This window comes from Emys orbicularis, chromosome 25, assembly GCF_028017835.1.
Source record: "Emys orbicularis isolate rEmyOrb1 chromosome 25, rEmyOrb1.hap1, whole genome shotgun sequence".
In the NCBI taxonomy this organism is placed as follows: Eukaryota; Metazoa; Chordata; order Testudines; family Emydidae; genus Emys; species Emys orbicularis.
In genome coordinates this window covers 15,053,887-15,068,697 of record NC_088707.1, presented here as the reverse complement: position 1 = coordinate 15,068,697, position 14,811 = coordinate 15,053,887, and the positions used below count along the sequence as shown (strand labels likewise).

The window sequence follows — 14,811 nt, the reverse complement described above, 5'->3', positions numbered from 1 at the left end:
GACCTTCATCTACTTAATAAGATTTCAAGATTGTTATTCTGAAGCCTAGAATGACTGCTGTCAGTGTGGTGTGATGGAAACAGCTCCTAGCATGGCTGGGGACTCTGTGTTCAGTATACCACTAGGTTCAGTCATCACTGGGTTTTGTTGTCTTACTATCAAATTTTTAAGTTCAGCCATTTTTACTATCAATTACATGTGCAGTGTACGGCTACAGTAAAGCATGTACCTCTGCCATGCGAAGAGTCCTAGACCATTATATCAGAGGTAATAACAAATCACCATTCTTACTTTACATCTAATTTGCATGCAACAATTTGATTGTATAAGGGAGACTACACAGACGGTGGATTGATTGGCCCATCACCTACACAAATCAACAATCTCCCAGCACAACCCCACAGGCGCGCACACAAAATGATACAAACACCACAAACAATAACCACAAACACACACAGCCGCTGACTTCAGCACACACTTATTTGCTATCTACACAACTCTTCCAGCACAATCCCCTAGACACAGATCAACACAACCATCCTTTAGGTGAAAGTGATCATAAAATGGTAGAATTCATGATTTTAAGGAATGGTAGGCGGGAGAACAGCAAAATAAGGACAATAGATTTAAAGAAGGCAGACTTTAGCAAACTCGGAGTTGGTAGGTAAGATCTCATGGGAAGCAAGTCTAAGGGGAAAAACAATTGAAGACAGTTGGCAGTTTTTCAAAGAGACATTATTAAGGGCGCAAGAACAAAGGAAGTATGGTAAGAGACCACCCTGGCTTAACCAGGTGATCTTCAACGATCTGAAACTCAAAAAAAGAGTCCTACAAAAAGTAGAAACTAGGTCAAATTACAAAGGATGCATATAAACTAGGGCTGTGAATTAATCGCAGTTAACTCAAGCAATTAACTCAAAAAAATTAATCATGATTAATCATACTGTTAAACAATAGAATACCAATTGAAATGTAGAAAAACATCCAAAAATATTTAATACATTTTTAAATATATTGATTTCTATTACAACACAGAATACAAAGTGTACAGTGCTCACTTTATATTATTTTTTATTATATATATTTGCACTGTAAAAATTATAAACAAAGCAATAGTATTTTTCAGTTCACCTCATACAAGTACTGTAGTGCAATCTCTTTATCGTGAAAGTGTAATTTACAAATGTAGAATTATGTACAAAGATACATAACGGCACTCAAAAACAAAACAATGTAAAACTTGTAGGCTCTAAAGTCCACTCAGTCCTATTACTTGTTCAGCCAATCACTAAGACAAACAAGTTTGTTTTCATTACACTGCTGCGTCCTTCTTATTTACAATGTCACCTGAAAGTGAGAACAGGCATTCGCATGGCACTTTTGTAGCCAGCATTGCAAGGTATTTACATGCCAGATATGCTAAACATTCATATGCCCCTTCATGCTTCGGCCACCATGCTTCCATGTTGACGACGCTCGTTAAAAAAAATGTGCTAATTAAATTTGTGACTGAACTCCTTGGGAGAGAATTGTATGTCTCTGTTTTACCCTCATTCTGCCATATATTTCAAGTTGTAGCAGTCTCGGAAGATGACCCAGCACATGTTCGTTTTAAGAACACTCTCACTGCAGATTTGACAGAACGCAAAGACGGTACCAATGAGAGATTTCTAAAAATAGCTACAGCACTAGACTCAAGGTTTAAGAATCTGAAGTGCTGTCCAAAATCTGAGAGGTTTGGAGCATGCTTTCAGAAGTTTTAAAAGAGCAACACTCAGATGCAGAAACTACAGAACCTGAACCACCACAAAATAAAATTTCTGCTGGTGGCATCTGACTCAGACGATGAAAATGAACATGCGTCGGTCCGCTCTGCTTCGGATTGTTATCGAGCAGAACCGGTCATCAGCATGGACGCACGTCATCTGGAATGGTGGTTGAAGCATGAAGGGACATATGAGTCTTTAGCGCATATGGCACGTAAATATCTTGCAATGCCGGCTACAACAATGCCATGCGAATGCCTGTTCTCACTTTCAGGTTACACTGTAAACAAGAAGCAGGCAGCATTATCTCCTGCAAATAGTAACCAAACTTGTTTGTGTGAGTGATGGGCTGCAGTAGGACTGAGTGGACATGTAGGCTCTAAAGTTGTACATTGTTTTATTTTTGAATGCAGTTATTTTTTGTACAAAATTCTACATTTGTAAGTTCAACTTCCATGATAAAGAGATTGCACTACAGTATTTGTATTAGGTGAATTGAAAAATATTATTTCTTTTGTTTTTTACAGTGAAAATATGTGATAAAAAATAAAGTGAGCACTGTACATTTTGTATTCTATGTTGTAACTGAAATCAATATATTTGAAAATGTAGAAAACATCCAAAAATATTTAAATAAATGGTATTCTATTATTGTTTAACAGCATGATTAATCATGAGAATTTTTTTTTATTGCCTTGACAGCCCGAATATAAACAAATAACACAAGTATGAAGGGACAAAATTAGAAAGGCCAAGGCACAAAACAAGATCAAACTAGCTAGAGACATAAAGGGTAACAAGAAAACATTCTACAAATACAATAGAAGCAAGAGGAAGACCAAGGACAGGGTAGGCCTGTTACTCAATGAGTGCGGAAAAACAGTAACAGAAAGTGTGGAAATGGTAGAGGTGCTTAATGATTTCTTTGTTTTGGTTTTCACCAAGAAGGTTGGTGGTGATTGGACGTCTAACATAGTGAATGCCAGTGAAAAGGAGGTAGATCAGAGACTAAAATAGGAAAAGAACAAGTTAAAAATTACTTAGACAAGTTAGATGTCTTCATGTCACCAGGGCCTGTGAAATGCATCCTAGAATACTCAAGGAGCTGCCTGAGGAGATATCTGAGCCATTAGCGATTATCTTTGAAAAATCATGGAGGATGGGAAAGATTCCAGAAGACTGGAAAAGGGCAAATAAAGTGACAATCTATAAAAAGGGAAATAAGGACAACCCAGGCAATTACCGACCAGTCAGCTTAACTTTAGTACCCAGAAAGATAATGGAGCAAATAATCAAGCAATCAATTTGCAAACATCTAGAAGATAAAAAGGTGATAAGTAACAGTCGGCATGGATCTGTCAAGAACAAATCGTGTCAAACCAACCTGATAGGTTTCTTTGACAGGTTAACAACCCTTGTGGATGGGGGGAAGCAGTAGATGTGGTATATCTCGACTTTAGTAAAGCTTTAGATACTGTATCGCATGATCTTCTCATAAACAAACTAGGGAAATGCAACCTAGATGGAGCCACTATAAGGGGGGTGCATAACTGGTTGGAAAACCATTCCCAGAGAACAGTTATCAGTGGTTCACAGTCATGCTGGACGGGCATAACGAGTGGGGTCCTGTAAGGATCAGTTCTGGGTCCAGTTCTGTTCAATATCTTCATCAATGATTTAGATAATGGCATAGAGAGCACACTTATAAAGTATGCGGATGATACCAAGCTGAGAGGGGTTGCAAGCGCTTTGGAGGATAGGATTAAAATTCAAAATGATCTGGACAAACTGGAGAAATGGTCTGTAGTAAACAGGATGAAATTCAATAAGGACAAATGCAAAGTTCTCCACTTAGGAAGGAACAATCAGTTGCACACATACAAAATGGGAAATGACTGCCTAGGAAGGAGTACTGAGGAAAGGGATCTGGGGGTCATAGTGGATCACAAGCTAAATATGAGTCAACAGTGTAACACTATTGCAAAAAAAGCGAACATCATTCTGGGATGTATTAGCAGGAGTGTTGTAAGCAAGACACGAGAAGTAATTCTTCCACTCTGCTCCGTGCTGATTAGGCCTCAACTGGAGTCTTGTGTCCAGTTCTGGGCACCACATTTCAAGAAAGATGTGGACAAATTGGAGAAAGTCCAGAGAAGAGCAACAAAAATGATTAAAGGTCTAGAAAGCATGACCTACGAGGGAAGATTGAAAAAAATGGGTTTGTTTAGTCTGGAGAAGAGAAGACTGAGAAGGGACATAACAGTTTTCAAGTACTTAAAAAGTTGTAACAAGGAGGAGGGTGAAAAATTGTTCTCCTTAACTTCTGAGGATAGGACAAGAAGTAATGGGCTTAAATTGCAGCGATGGAGGTTTAGGTTGGACATTAGAGAAAAACTTCCTGTAGGAAGCACTGGAATAAATTGCCTAGGGAGGTTGTGGAATCTCCATCATTGGAGATTTTTAAGAGCAGGTTAGACAAACACCTGTCAGGGATGGTCTAGATAGTCCTACCATGAGTGCAGGGGACTGGACTAGATGACCTCTCAAGGTCCCTTCCAGTCCTATGATTCTATGATCCACCCAACAACATAACCAGCACACACACCACCAAACATCACTCCGAAGCCTAAAATGTCTGTTGAGTCAGTGTGAAGCAATTGTAACAGCTACAAGCATGGTTGAGAGCTCTTTGTTTAGAATATCACCAGGTTCAATCATCACTGGGATTCACAGTCTGTTACTCTCCAATTTTTAAGTTCTCAGTCATTTTCAGCTGTTTTAAATTTTTACACATTACTTTACAAATTACACCTGTGCAACAGCACAGGCTTTCAGATACTAGTTTTAAATATTCTGTTTTTTGTCTACAGCAATTTCATAACATTCAAATAAGATACCCTATCAAATATAGCATTTAAAAACAGCATAATTTACTTAATTACAAATGTTAATCTCAATTTGCAATAGCACAAACTTTCAAGTTAGTTTTACAAATCTTCAACCTGACTTCAATCAATAATTTGAAATTGCCTTGATTTAAGTGTCTCCACCCTGGAAAGAGACTTCCAATCAGACCAAAATCAGCTACACTTAATCCAGCCTGGCTTCATCTCCCAGGTGGTCAGAGGTGTCCCCTAAAGTGAAGGGTTCCTTGTTAGCTTGGGTATTAAGAAAGCAGTGGCCCAAAACACGAATGTTGATACTTGAAACATAACAAGGATAGGATGTGACCATTCCTTCAAACAAACTAAATCCTAAAGTTTTCATTTCTTGGTCAAAATCCTTGCTAAAAATAGCCTATATACTGGCACTATGATCTAGCCTCCCTGGTTTCAGTGGTTGCTGAATAGTGGTTTAAACATGAATCCTTTGCACCAGAAGGAAGGATTGAACACGGAGACTGCAGTTTACCATCAGGGCTCTTACAACACTAAGCAAAAGAATTACTATACCACTTCACAATACATCACAAAGGAATTTAGAGAATAGTTTGTTACCCAGTGCCTGTGAGCTTTAGTGGAAAGCAACCTTCAATGACATGCCTTCTGTTTGGGCTGCTGCTTTGAACTCCACCTGATATATTACAGAAGATAAAATATCTACTCCGAACTCAATCTCCCTAAAGCAACAAACGATCAGATAAGGCTGCTCAGAATTCAAATCTTTTCTCCTCATCCTTAGCATCAGAAAACTTCACTTCAGCCACAAGAAAATTAGTTTGTGGCATTTCTATTCCCAGCCTAGCTTTTGACTTTCTGTAGATTTCTCTCCTCCTCTATCAACCACTCATTCTGTTTACCTTGCGAACGTGACATGAGAAGAGCACATTCATGTACTTGTCCTTCCTCTTCAACTCATTGGCAATAAGGATGAAAGAGCCTGTGGTCTGAGGGTTATCTGGTTTCTGGAAGAGCAAACAAAGACAGACACATAATTTTTCTTAATTACCAAATAGAGTAATCATGCTTTGTCAACCTAGGCCTGATGGAATGGCAAGCTCACCAAGAAGTCTGTAATACATTCCCTTATCAGGAGACTTTATCAGTCATTTAGGGGGAGGGATAGCTGAGTGGTTTGAGCATTGGCCTGCTAAACCCAGGGTTTAGCAATCCTCCAATCCTTGAAGGGGACACTTAGGGATCTGGGGCAAAATCAGTACTTGGTCCTGCTAGTGAAGGCAGGGGGCTGGACTCGATGACCTCTCAGGGTCCCTTCCAGTTCTATGAAATAGGTATATCTCCATATATTATTCCTTGCAGTACAGAAACACAGCATCCTGAGTTTTACATGCTTTTCTAAAGGACCTTTTAGAAACAAAGGGCTTAAGGGGAAAAGGAAGGCTCTAATAAGCTGGAGCTACCTTTGAGGAAGACGCATAAGGAGATTTCCACTACGCTCTCAGAGGCAGACAGTTTAGCATTTTTTTCCGCCTAGTCCTTCCATTTATGCTAACTACTGCAATTTTAGTCTCATGTTGCATTTTCCATCCTATCTCTGGCCACTGGAAGAGTCAACTGATGATATTAATTGGTATCTTGATTAACAGTGGTCTCAAGAATAATGAGAATTAGGTTTGGTATTTACAAAATTATAGTTCTTAGCATAGTAAACGTTGGAACCTTTTTGAAATGATTTACAGATTACTTCTTAATGGAGGAGTTGGAATGCATTTAATTTTTAGAACACACACGGTTTTCAGACTCTCCTCTCCAGATTCCCTTAGGCCTCACCAGGGAAACTCTTCCCTATTCAGCTGCACTGAATAGACTAAAGACTGAACATTTCTATCACAGCACTCACCGATGCAATATAGTTACCCTCCCAGGCTCTTTGTAGCCCAATATCTGCTCTGTGACCCTTCAACAATTCCATGGCAGCAACCTTAGCCCTGAGCTGAGGCAGATCTTCTGGTGGGATGCTCTTGATGAGCACATTTGCTCTCCACCTAAAAAAAGAAAATAGAAATCAACTCCAAAGTTTATCTGTGCCCCATAGCAAGACCAGACTAATCTGGAGCCTTACCTGATTTACATTGGGAGGGTCAGGGGTAAACAGACTTTTCTAGCTGCCATTATTCAACTGAAGTCATTTTTCAAGCAACACGCTTAAAGTGACTTTGTAAGAGATGGCATCACAATATTGGAGACAATAAACATGGAACTCCATGTTTATTGTCTCCAATTCCACAATAAAATGTTTTCCTACCTGCTAGTCCTGTAAACATGCCCTGGCATCCAAGAATCATGCTGGGCTGTTAGCATATCACCAGTAATAAAGGTTCTGCAAGCCAAATTCTTGGTTCAGCTATCCCATTTCCCTTTAATGACAGCCCTTAATTGAATCCAGGTATCCCTAATTCCCCATGTAGGTATCCCTAATTGACTTGAGGAAACCCCGTCTCAGTTTATACATACTCCCCAGCGCGTATTTTAGGAGATGAGGGCAGCTTTGTCGCCCGCCTCTCAGGCTTACCTCGAACAGGTCCTGCAGAACGATGTTCCCCACTCACCCCACACCCTCCGGATCTTTTCATCAGGCCCCTGTCCCGTGAGCCTCCCCAGCTGCCCCACCCATATATACCTTGTGTGACCTGCAGCCAGTTTGCTTTCGAACTGTGCCACAGGCATATCTGTACATGCTCGTGCTCCATACTCTCCATTTCCTCACCCTCGTGTCCCGCACGGACACTAAATGGCGGGACCTAATGCCACCTGCTGAGGTGGAAGTTCCTCTCTCCGCTCACGTATCCGGGCAGAGTTCCTCTGGGCAGCGTCCACTGGCTCCCTTGGCACCTTCGAGGAGCAGTGGGCGCTGTCCAGGGTTCTCTGCTCGCTGTCCCCTTCAGGCTCCCTATTTTTGACCCTGTGACCCACACACCCATCCTTGTTAGTTTTTCAGCTGCCCCCCCCTTAATTATTTGAGTCCCGGGCTCAGTGGATCCTCCCCATAGGCAGGGGGAGGGTCCTTTAGCCGTGGGCAGGCTTGTACCTGCCCACCTCCTAGAACCCAATATGAGGACCCTTTTACAGCCGTCCAGTCTGACTTTGTCACAATATGTCTTCTACAGAATAAAGGTACATCTACTATATGAAAAATATATTCACATAAGAATCAATGGCCATTGTTAATTCTTATGTTTTAGTTTATGACCAATGATGCCTCTCATTTAGAATGAAATAAAGGGTTTTCCTTGCACCTGTGATAAATTGCCTGCAGTGCTTCTTCGAAACGGCGCAGCACTTTTGGAGGGCTGGGCCACTTCACATGCTTGCCATAATCCCTCATGGACCTCACGTTATGGAAGCGCCGGGTGACCTCACGGATGTAGGACTTCACCTTGTAACGGCGGTAGTACTTAATTATTGTGAGGGCAGCCCTTGTCCTCTTATACCGAAGGCGGGCTAGTGTGCCCCTCCAGACCTAGAGGAGGAGGAGAAGAGTTGAGATTTTTAACAATACGAAGGTGTGAAATCATTTACCTTCTAATTTACTTTCACGTTCTGTTCCTACCCAAGTTCTGCAGCTTTTGTGCAGAAGGAAAAAAAAAAAAGTTAGTGATGCAGTTTTGGGGGATTCGCTTTTCTGTAAAACATAAATTCGGTCAAAAATCCTGTTATACGGATGCTAATCCCAGAGCTGCTTCCATTCCTATGTATTTAGGGAGCAGAATTTTAGCGCAGTATCAGCTAGAAATGAATAAAATAAATTCAGCAAAAGAGTAATTGATTTCAACCATCACCCTTCTATGGAATTAAGCAAATCTTTGGTTCGAGTTACATCCCCAAACACTTCATCCCTCGTGTACTACTGTGCCACCTCCCTGCATTACAGGACTGGAGGAAAGGGAAAGGAAGAATGACAGGACAATAAGTATGGTGACCTCTGCTCAGCCAGATTCATCAGCACTCCCAGGATTCCCTGCTACATATATATCCTAGAGTGCACCACAAAACTCTGACAAGAAGCAGAAAATCTTGTATGCTCTCAGACTTCCTTTCAGACACCCCATGCAAATAAAAAGGTAAGCCTCAGAGTGCCTGCTTTCAAGAAGAGAGAAGATGGGTGAGGTAATATTTTTTAGTGGATCAACTTCTTTTGGTGAAACAGACAAGCTCTGTGTAGCTTGAAAGCTTGTCTCTCTCACTAACAGCAGTTGGTCCAATAAAATATATTACCTCCTCCCCTTGTTGCTCTAATATCCTGGGACCAACATGGCTGCAACAACATTGTTTTCAAGTAGTCTTCCCACAGCAAGTGCTGACCTGTCTGCAGTTCTGCCTCTATCAACACTAGACTCTTGATTTCATTACAATGTATAAGAGGAAAATTACCTTCACATGGGGGGAAATGCATTGCCCTAGCTGAGCAGGTAGCATTGTTCCTATCTTGTAACCAGATAACTTTAATATGTTCATTTGAGTGCTCTCCAGCTAACATGCACATTCCTGAGAAATCAGCAAACAGCTGCCCTTCCACTTTAGTATCATCTACCAAGATGAAGGCTTATATTTTTGTTTCCTCATAGGGTTACACTTGAAAGATAATGAGCCTCCTATCCATGAAAAGAGTGCTTCACAACTCACTCAGGGTTCTGCTAGAGAATTTATTTCTCTCCTGAGCCCCACATATGCACATCGAGCCTTCTATTTACACAAGGATTAATTACCTACGGCGATTTCCAGTGTGGTATTTATTTGTTGTATGAAGCAGTGTCAGAAGTTCTCTCTTGCAAGGTTTACTAAACATCTTCTCATATGTGTGAGAAGATTCAGGAGTACTGACAGAGGAAAAACAGATATATAGATGCTCTTCACTAAAGAGCTAGAATATTTAAAGAGACACTAAGGCTCATGGGGCCTAAAAGGTACTGTAATATTTTCTCAGAATGACCCTCTCCTCATTTTCGCTTTTAACTCAAAGCCCTTGGGTAGTATCAAACATCTCTAACCAATGGCTGGCACCTCACACTCAAGAGACTAGGCTTATTCCTGAAACAGACAGCAGGCTGCTCCCTTAAGTGCTAGAACATGCTGTCTCTGTAGTAATGTTCTCACCTTTAGCATGCCAAGAACTAAGGAGGAATCTGATCCCCTATGTAACATTGCCTAAGCCCTTGACTTCCAGGCCAAAACAATTCTCCCACTACTTATTCCCTAGTATTTGCATTTTTTGTTAGCTGGTAACCACAACACAACAGATTGTGAGTCAATCTCCCCACCAGACATGTCCCAGGGGTGAAGACAGTCCTTAGAGTACACAATGTTAGACCATTCTCTACACCTTTCTGCAGAAAATCCAGGCTTTAGACACTTGCAAACGTCAACCTTTTAAGGAAGCATTTGCAGAATATGCACTATGGCTTATAGTATGGCCAGAGGGGATTATGGTTCCAGGTAGCTGGAAGCATATTGTTACATATTGGCTAAGACCTTCCTTTCATGAACCAAGCCCTCAGAAATAAGATTCCTAGATTCCAAGGCTGGAAGGGACCATTGTGATTATCCAGTCTGATCTCATCTATAACAGGCCATAGAACTTCCCTCAAAATAATCCGTAGAGCAGATCTGTTAGAAAAACATCCAGTCTTGATTTAAAAATGGTCAGTGATGGATGGTTAATCACCCTATCAAAAATGTATGCCTTATTTCCAGTCTGAATTTGTCCTGCTTCAACTTCCAGCCACTGGATCATGTTATACCTTTCTCTTCTGGCTTGAAGAGCCCATTATCACATATCTGTTCCCCATGTAGGTACTTATAGACTAATCAACTCACCCCTTAACCTTCTCTTTGTTAAGATAAATAGATTGAGTTCCTTGAATCAATCACTATAAGAAACGGTTTCTAATCCCTTAATCATTCTCATGGCTCTTCTCTGAACCCTCTCCAATTTATCAACATCCTTTTGGAATTGTGGACACCAGAACTGGCCACAGTACTCCAGCAGTGGTTGCTCCAGTGCCAGACAGAGGTAAAATAATCTCTCTACTCCTACTTGAGATTCCCCTGTTTATGCATCCCAGGATCCCATTAGCCCTTTTGGCCATAGCATCATATTGGGAGCTCATGTTCAGCTGATTATCCACCATAATCCTTAATTCTTTTTAAGAGTCACTGCTTCCCAGGAGAGAGTCCTCCATTGTGGAAGTATGGCCTACATTCTTTGTTCCTAGATGTATACATTTACATTTAGCCATATTCAGACACACATTGTTTGCTGGCACCAAGCGCTCCCGATCACTCTGAATCTTGTCTTGTCCTCTTCATTATTTACCACTTTTCCAATTTTTGTATCATCTGCAAACTTTACTAATGATGATTTTATGATTTCTTTCTGGCTACTGATAAAAATGTTAAATAGCATAGGGTCAAGAATAGATCACAGCAGGACCTCACTGGAAACACACCAGCTCAATGATGATTCCCCATTTACATTCACATTTTGAGACCTAACAGTTAGCCAGTTTTTAATCTATTTAGCATATGCATCATTCTAGGTTTTTTAAATCAAAATATTACGCTGTACCAAGTCAAATGCCTTATAGAAATCTAAGTATATTCCATCAACACTATCTCCTTTATTGATCAAACTTGACATCTTTTTTTAATAAGCTTACAAGTAAAACAGGATCTATTTTCCATAAACCCATATTGACTGGCATTAATTACATTACCCTCCTTTAATTTCTTTATTGAGTTACTCCAGAGGCACAGAATTCATACCGTCCGCAGATTTCTTTGCTCCCCGCAGAAAAATGGGGGAGCAAATAAATCTGTGGGGAACATGTGCCCCATCCCTGGCAACCCAGGCGCGTCTGCCCGGAGCAGCTGGCAGAGATGTAGATCACTGCGCAGAGGGGTGGGGAGACTGGGTGTGAGTGGAGAGATGTTAAGGGGGCAGGGCTGGGCACATGCCTGCGTGCGAATGAGCAAGCAACACTCTGTCCCTCTCACTTGCTATTGTGGTGCCCCTGGCTTGGAGGAGTAGGACTTTTTGAGGCAGAAATGTAAAAACTAAGTAGGCAGGCTGCTAATGTTCCCATTGTCAGTTAATTGTTCCCATTCTTAGTCAACTCCCCCAGGAGCCTAAAAACATGCAAGTTTTAAGGCTCCTTTACATCACCAGAGTGGTGTAAAGCAGCAGTTCTCAACCGGGGGTCTGCAGCTCCCTGGAGGTCCACAGGGCCCTGCAGCTAAAACCCAGAGCTTGAGCCCCAGCACCCCCCGTGGGGCTGAAGCCCTGATCCCCAACACACTCCACAGGGCTGAAGCCAGGAGCCATGGGGCTGAATCCCGTGCCCTGGTGCTCCCCACAGGGCGGAAGCTTAACCATGCCACACCCACCTCCTTCTCTCCCCACCCCCTGGCCAGGTCGGAGGTGGGAAGCAGTTCGCTGGGCCCTGGAGTTTTCACAGCAGGGGTGGGGAGGGAGGGGGGGAGGGGACTCAGAAAGAAAAAGATTGAGAGCCCCTGGAGTAAAGGAGCCTTAGAGTAAATGACAGTAAGGGAATCCTCAAGCTAGGAAGATCTATGAGCTTTTTCACTTTTTTCCTGTGCCAGTGTGGCACAATGGGGTTACATTAAAGCTCAGGATCTATTTTACTTACCCATTAAAAAAAATGCAGGACAATGATTTGCAAAAGTGTATGACTTTCATATGTGAAAGTCTGAGCAATTTAAAATTACATTCTACTTATTTTTATTTTGGTGTTGGGTCCAAATGACAGTAGGTCATGCTGGTGGGTGAGTGGCACTATGTGAAAGAAGGCAGAGGCAAATATATAAAAAATGTAAATGAATCAGACAGTACCACAGCATCTCTATGGATAGAAAATCCATGTTTGAATAAAAGTATAGCAATAGGAATATCCTATCGACCACCTGACCAGGATGGTGATGGTGACTGTGAAATGCTCAGGGGGATTAGAGAGGCTACAAACATAGAAAACTCAATAAAAATGGAGGATTTCAACTATCCCCATATTGACTGGTACATGTTGTGACGGGTTCGGTCACAGAGACCCCCTTGGAATTGGCACCTGACGTGCTGAAATTACCTCTAAGCCCGTTTTCCCCTGATGGCTTGGGACTACAGGACCCTGCCGTGTTGAGCCAGACACGTTAGCCTGCTGCAATATAGACCCAGGTCTGAACCAAAGCTGCAGGCTTTAACTGAAAACCACTCAGCAGGTTACCTATCTCCAGCACCCAGACACCCAGTTCCCAATGGGATCCAAACCCCAAATAAATCCGTTTTGTTCTGTATAAAGCTTATACAGGGTAAACTCATAAATTGTCTGCCCTCTATAACACTGATATGCACAGCTGTTTGCTCCCCCAGGTATTAATCACTTACTCTGGGTTTGTTGATAAACAAAAGTGATTTTATTAAGTATAAAAAGTAGGATTTAAGTGGTTTCAAGTAATAACAGACGAACAAAGTAAGTTGCCAAGAAAAATAAAACAAAACATGCAAGTCTAAGCCTAATACATTTAGGCAACTGAGTACAGGTAAATCTCACCCTCAGAGATGTTCCAATAAGCTTCTTGGAGCGGCGAACAGCAGAGGCTAACAGAGGGAGTTTGCCTGGAGAGAGCTCACTGAGGCTTTCATCTGCAGGTTTCTCTGAGTAATTACTGCAACAGCTGAGGAAGCTCTTAAGAGGAAGGTGATATGGAAGGTGAGCGATCAGCTGTTGTAACCTGCACAGGTTGTGCCATGTTTGTCTTTCTTCCACAGGACAGAAGCGACTTTGTCTGTACAAAGTGCAAGCTGGTCTCCATATTGGAAGAGAAGGTTCAAGGTCTGGAGAAACGAGTATCGACTCTGCGTTGCATAAGGGAAAATGAAGATTTCCTGGACAGACGTCAGGAGATGCTTCTACGGCCACAATGTTCTGAAGATTCAGAGCAGGCGCAGCAGGGACAGACAGATGATGAAGAAGTTTGGCAGCATGTGACCTCCAGAAGGAGAAAGAGGAGCATCCATGTACCAGCAATGGAGATACAGGTGAGCAATCGTTTCCATGTTCTCTCTACAGGTACTAATGCGGAGAGTGGAATAGATGACCCATCTGAGGGAAGGGAGCAGAAGGAGACTCCACGGATTGGAAGGCAAAAGATGCACTGTCCTAGGGATGGGGGTTCCACGACCACCACTCCCAAGAGGAGGAGGAGGGTGGTGGTGGTCGGGGACTCCCTCCTCAGGGGGACTGAGTCATCTATCTGCTGCCCCGACCAGGAAAACCGAGAGGTCTGCTGCTTGCCAGGAGCTAGGATTCACGATGTGACGGAGAGACTGCCGAGACTCATCAAGCCCTCGGATCGCTACCCCTTCCTGCTTCTCCACGTGGGCACCAATGATACTGCCAAGAATGACCTTGAGCGGATCACTGCAGACTACGTGGCTCTGGGAAGAAGGATAAAGGAGTTTGAGGCGCAAGTGGTGTTCTCGTCCATCCTCCCTGTGCAAGGAAAAGGCCTGGGTAGAGACTGTCGAATCGTGGAAGTCAACGAATGGCTACGCAGGTGGTGTTGGAGAGAAGGCTTTGGATTCTTCGACCATGGGATGGTGTTCCAAGAAGGAGGAGTGCTGGGCAGGGATGGGCTCCACCTAATGAAGAGAGGGAAGAGCATCTTTGCCAGCAGGCTGGCTAACCTAGTGAGGAGGGCTTTAAACTAGGTTCACCGGGGGAAGGAGACCAAAGCCCTGAGGTAAGTGGGGAAATGGGATCCTGGGAGGAAGCACAAGCAGGAGAGCACAAGAGGGGAGGACTCCTGTCTCATACTGAGAAAAAGGGACGATCAATGAGTTATCTCAAGTGCCTATACACAAATGCAAGAAGCCTGGGAAACAAGCAGGGAGAACTGGAAGTCCTGGCACAGTCAGGGAACTATAATGCGATTGGAATAACAGAGACTTGGTGGGATAACTCACATGACTGGAGTACTATCATGGATGGATGTAAACTGTTCAGGAAGGACAGGCAGGGCAGAAAAGGTGGGGGAGTTGCATTGTATGTAAGAGAGGAGTATGACTGCTCAGA

General features: G+C 42.6%; 1 protein-coding gene across 1 annotated transcript in view; it reads right to left on the bottom strand.

The window, feature by feature from the left end:
- Positions 1-14,811, bottom strand: part of MYO1D (myosin ID) — a 369,137-nt gene that overhangs the window by 155,565 nt on the left and 198,761 nt on the right. Inside the window, exons 17-19 of the mRNA XM_065422544.1 lie at positions 7,963-8,186; positions 6,567-6,711; positions 5,566-5,670 (exon numbers count right to left, since the gene is read on the bottom strand). Of these exons, the coding sequence (XP_065278616.1) occupies positions 5,566-5,670; positions 6,567-6,711; positions 7,963-8,186 (474 nt within the window). The remainder of the gene's footprint in view (positions 1-5,565; positions 5,671-6,566; positions 6,712-7,962; positions 8,187-14,811) is intronic.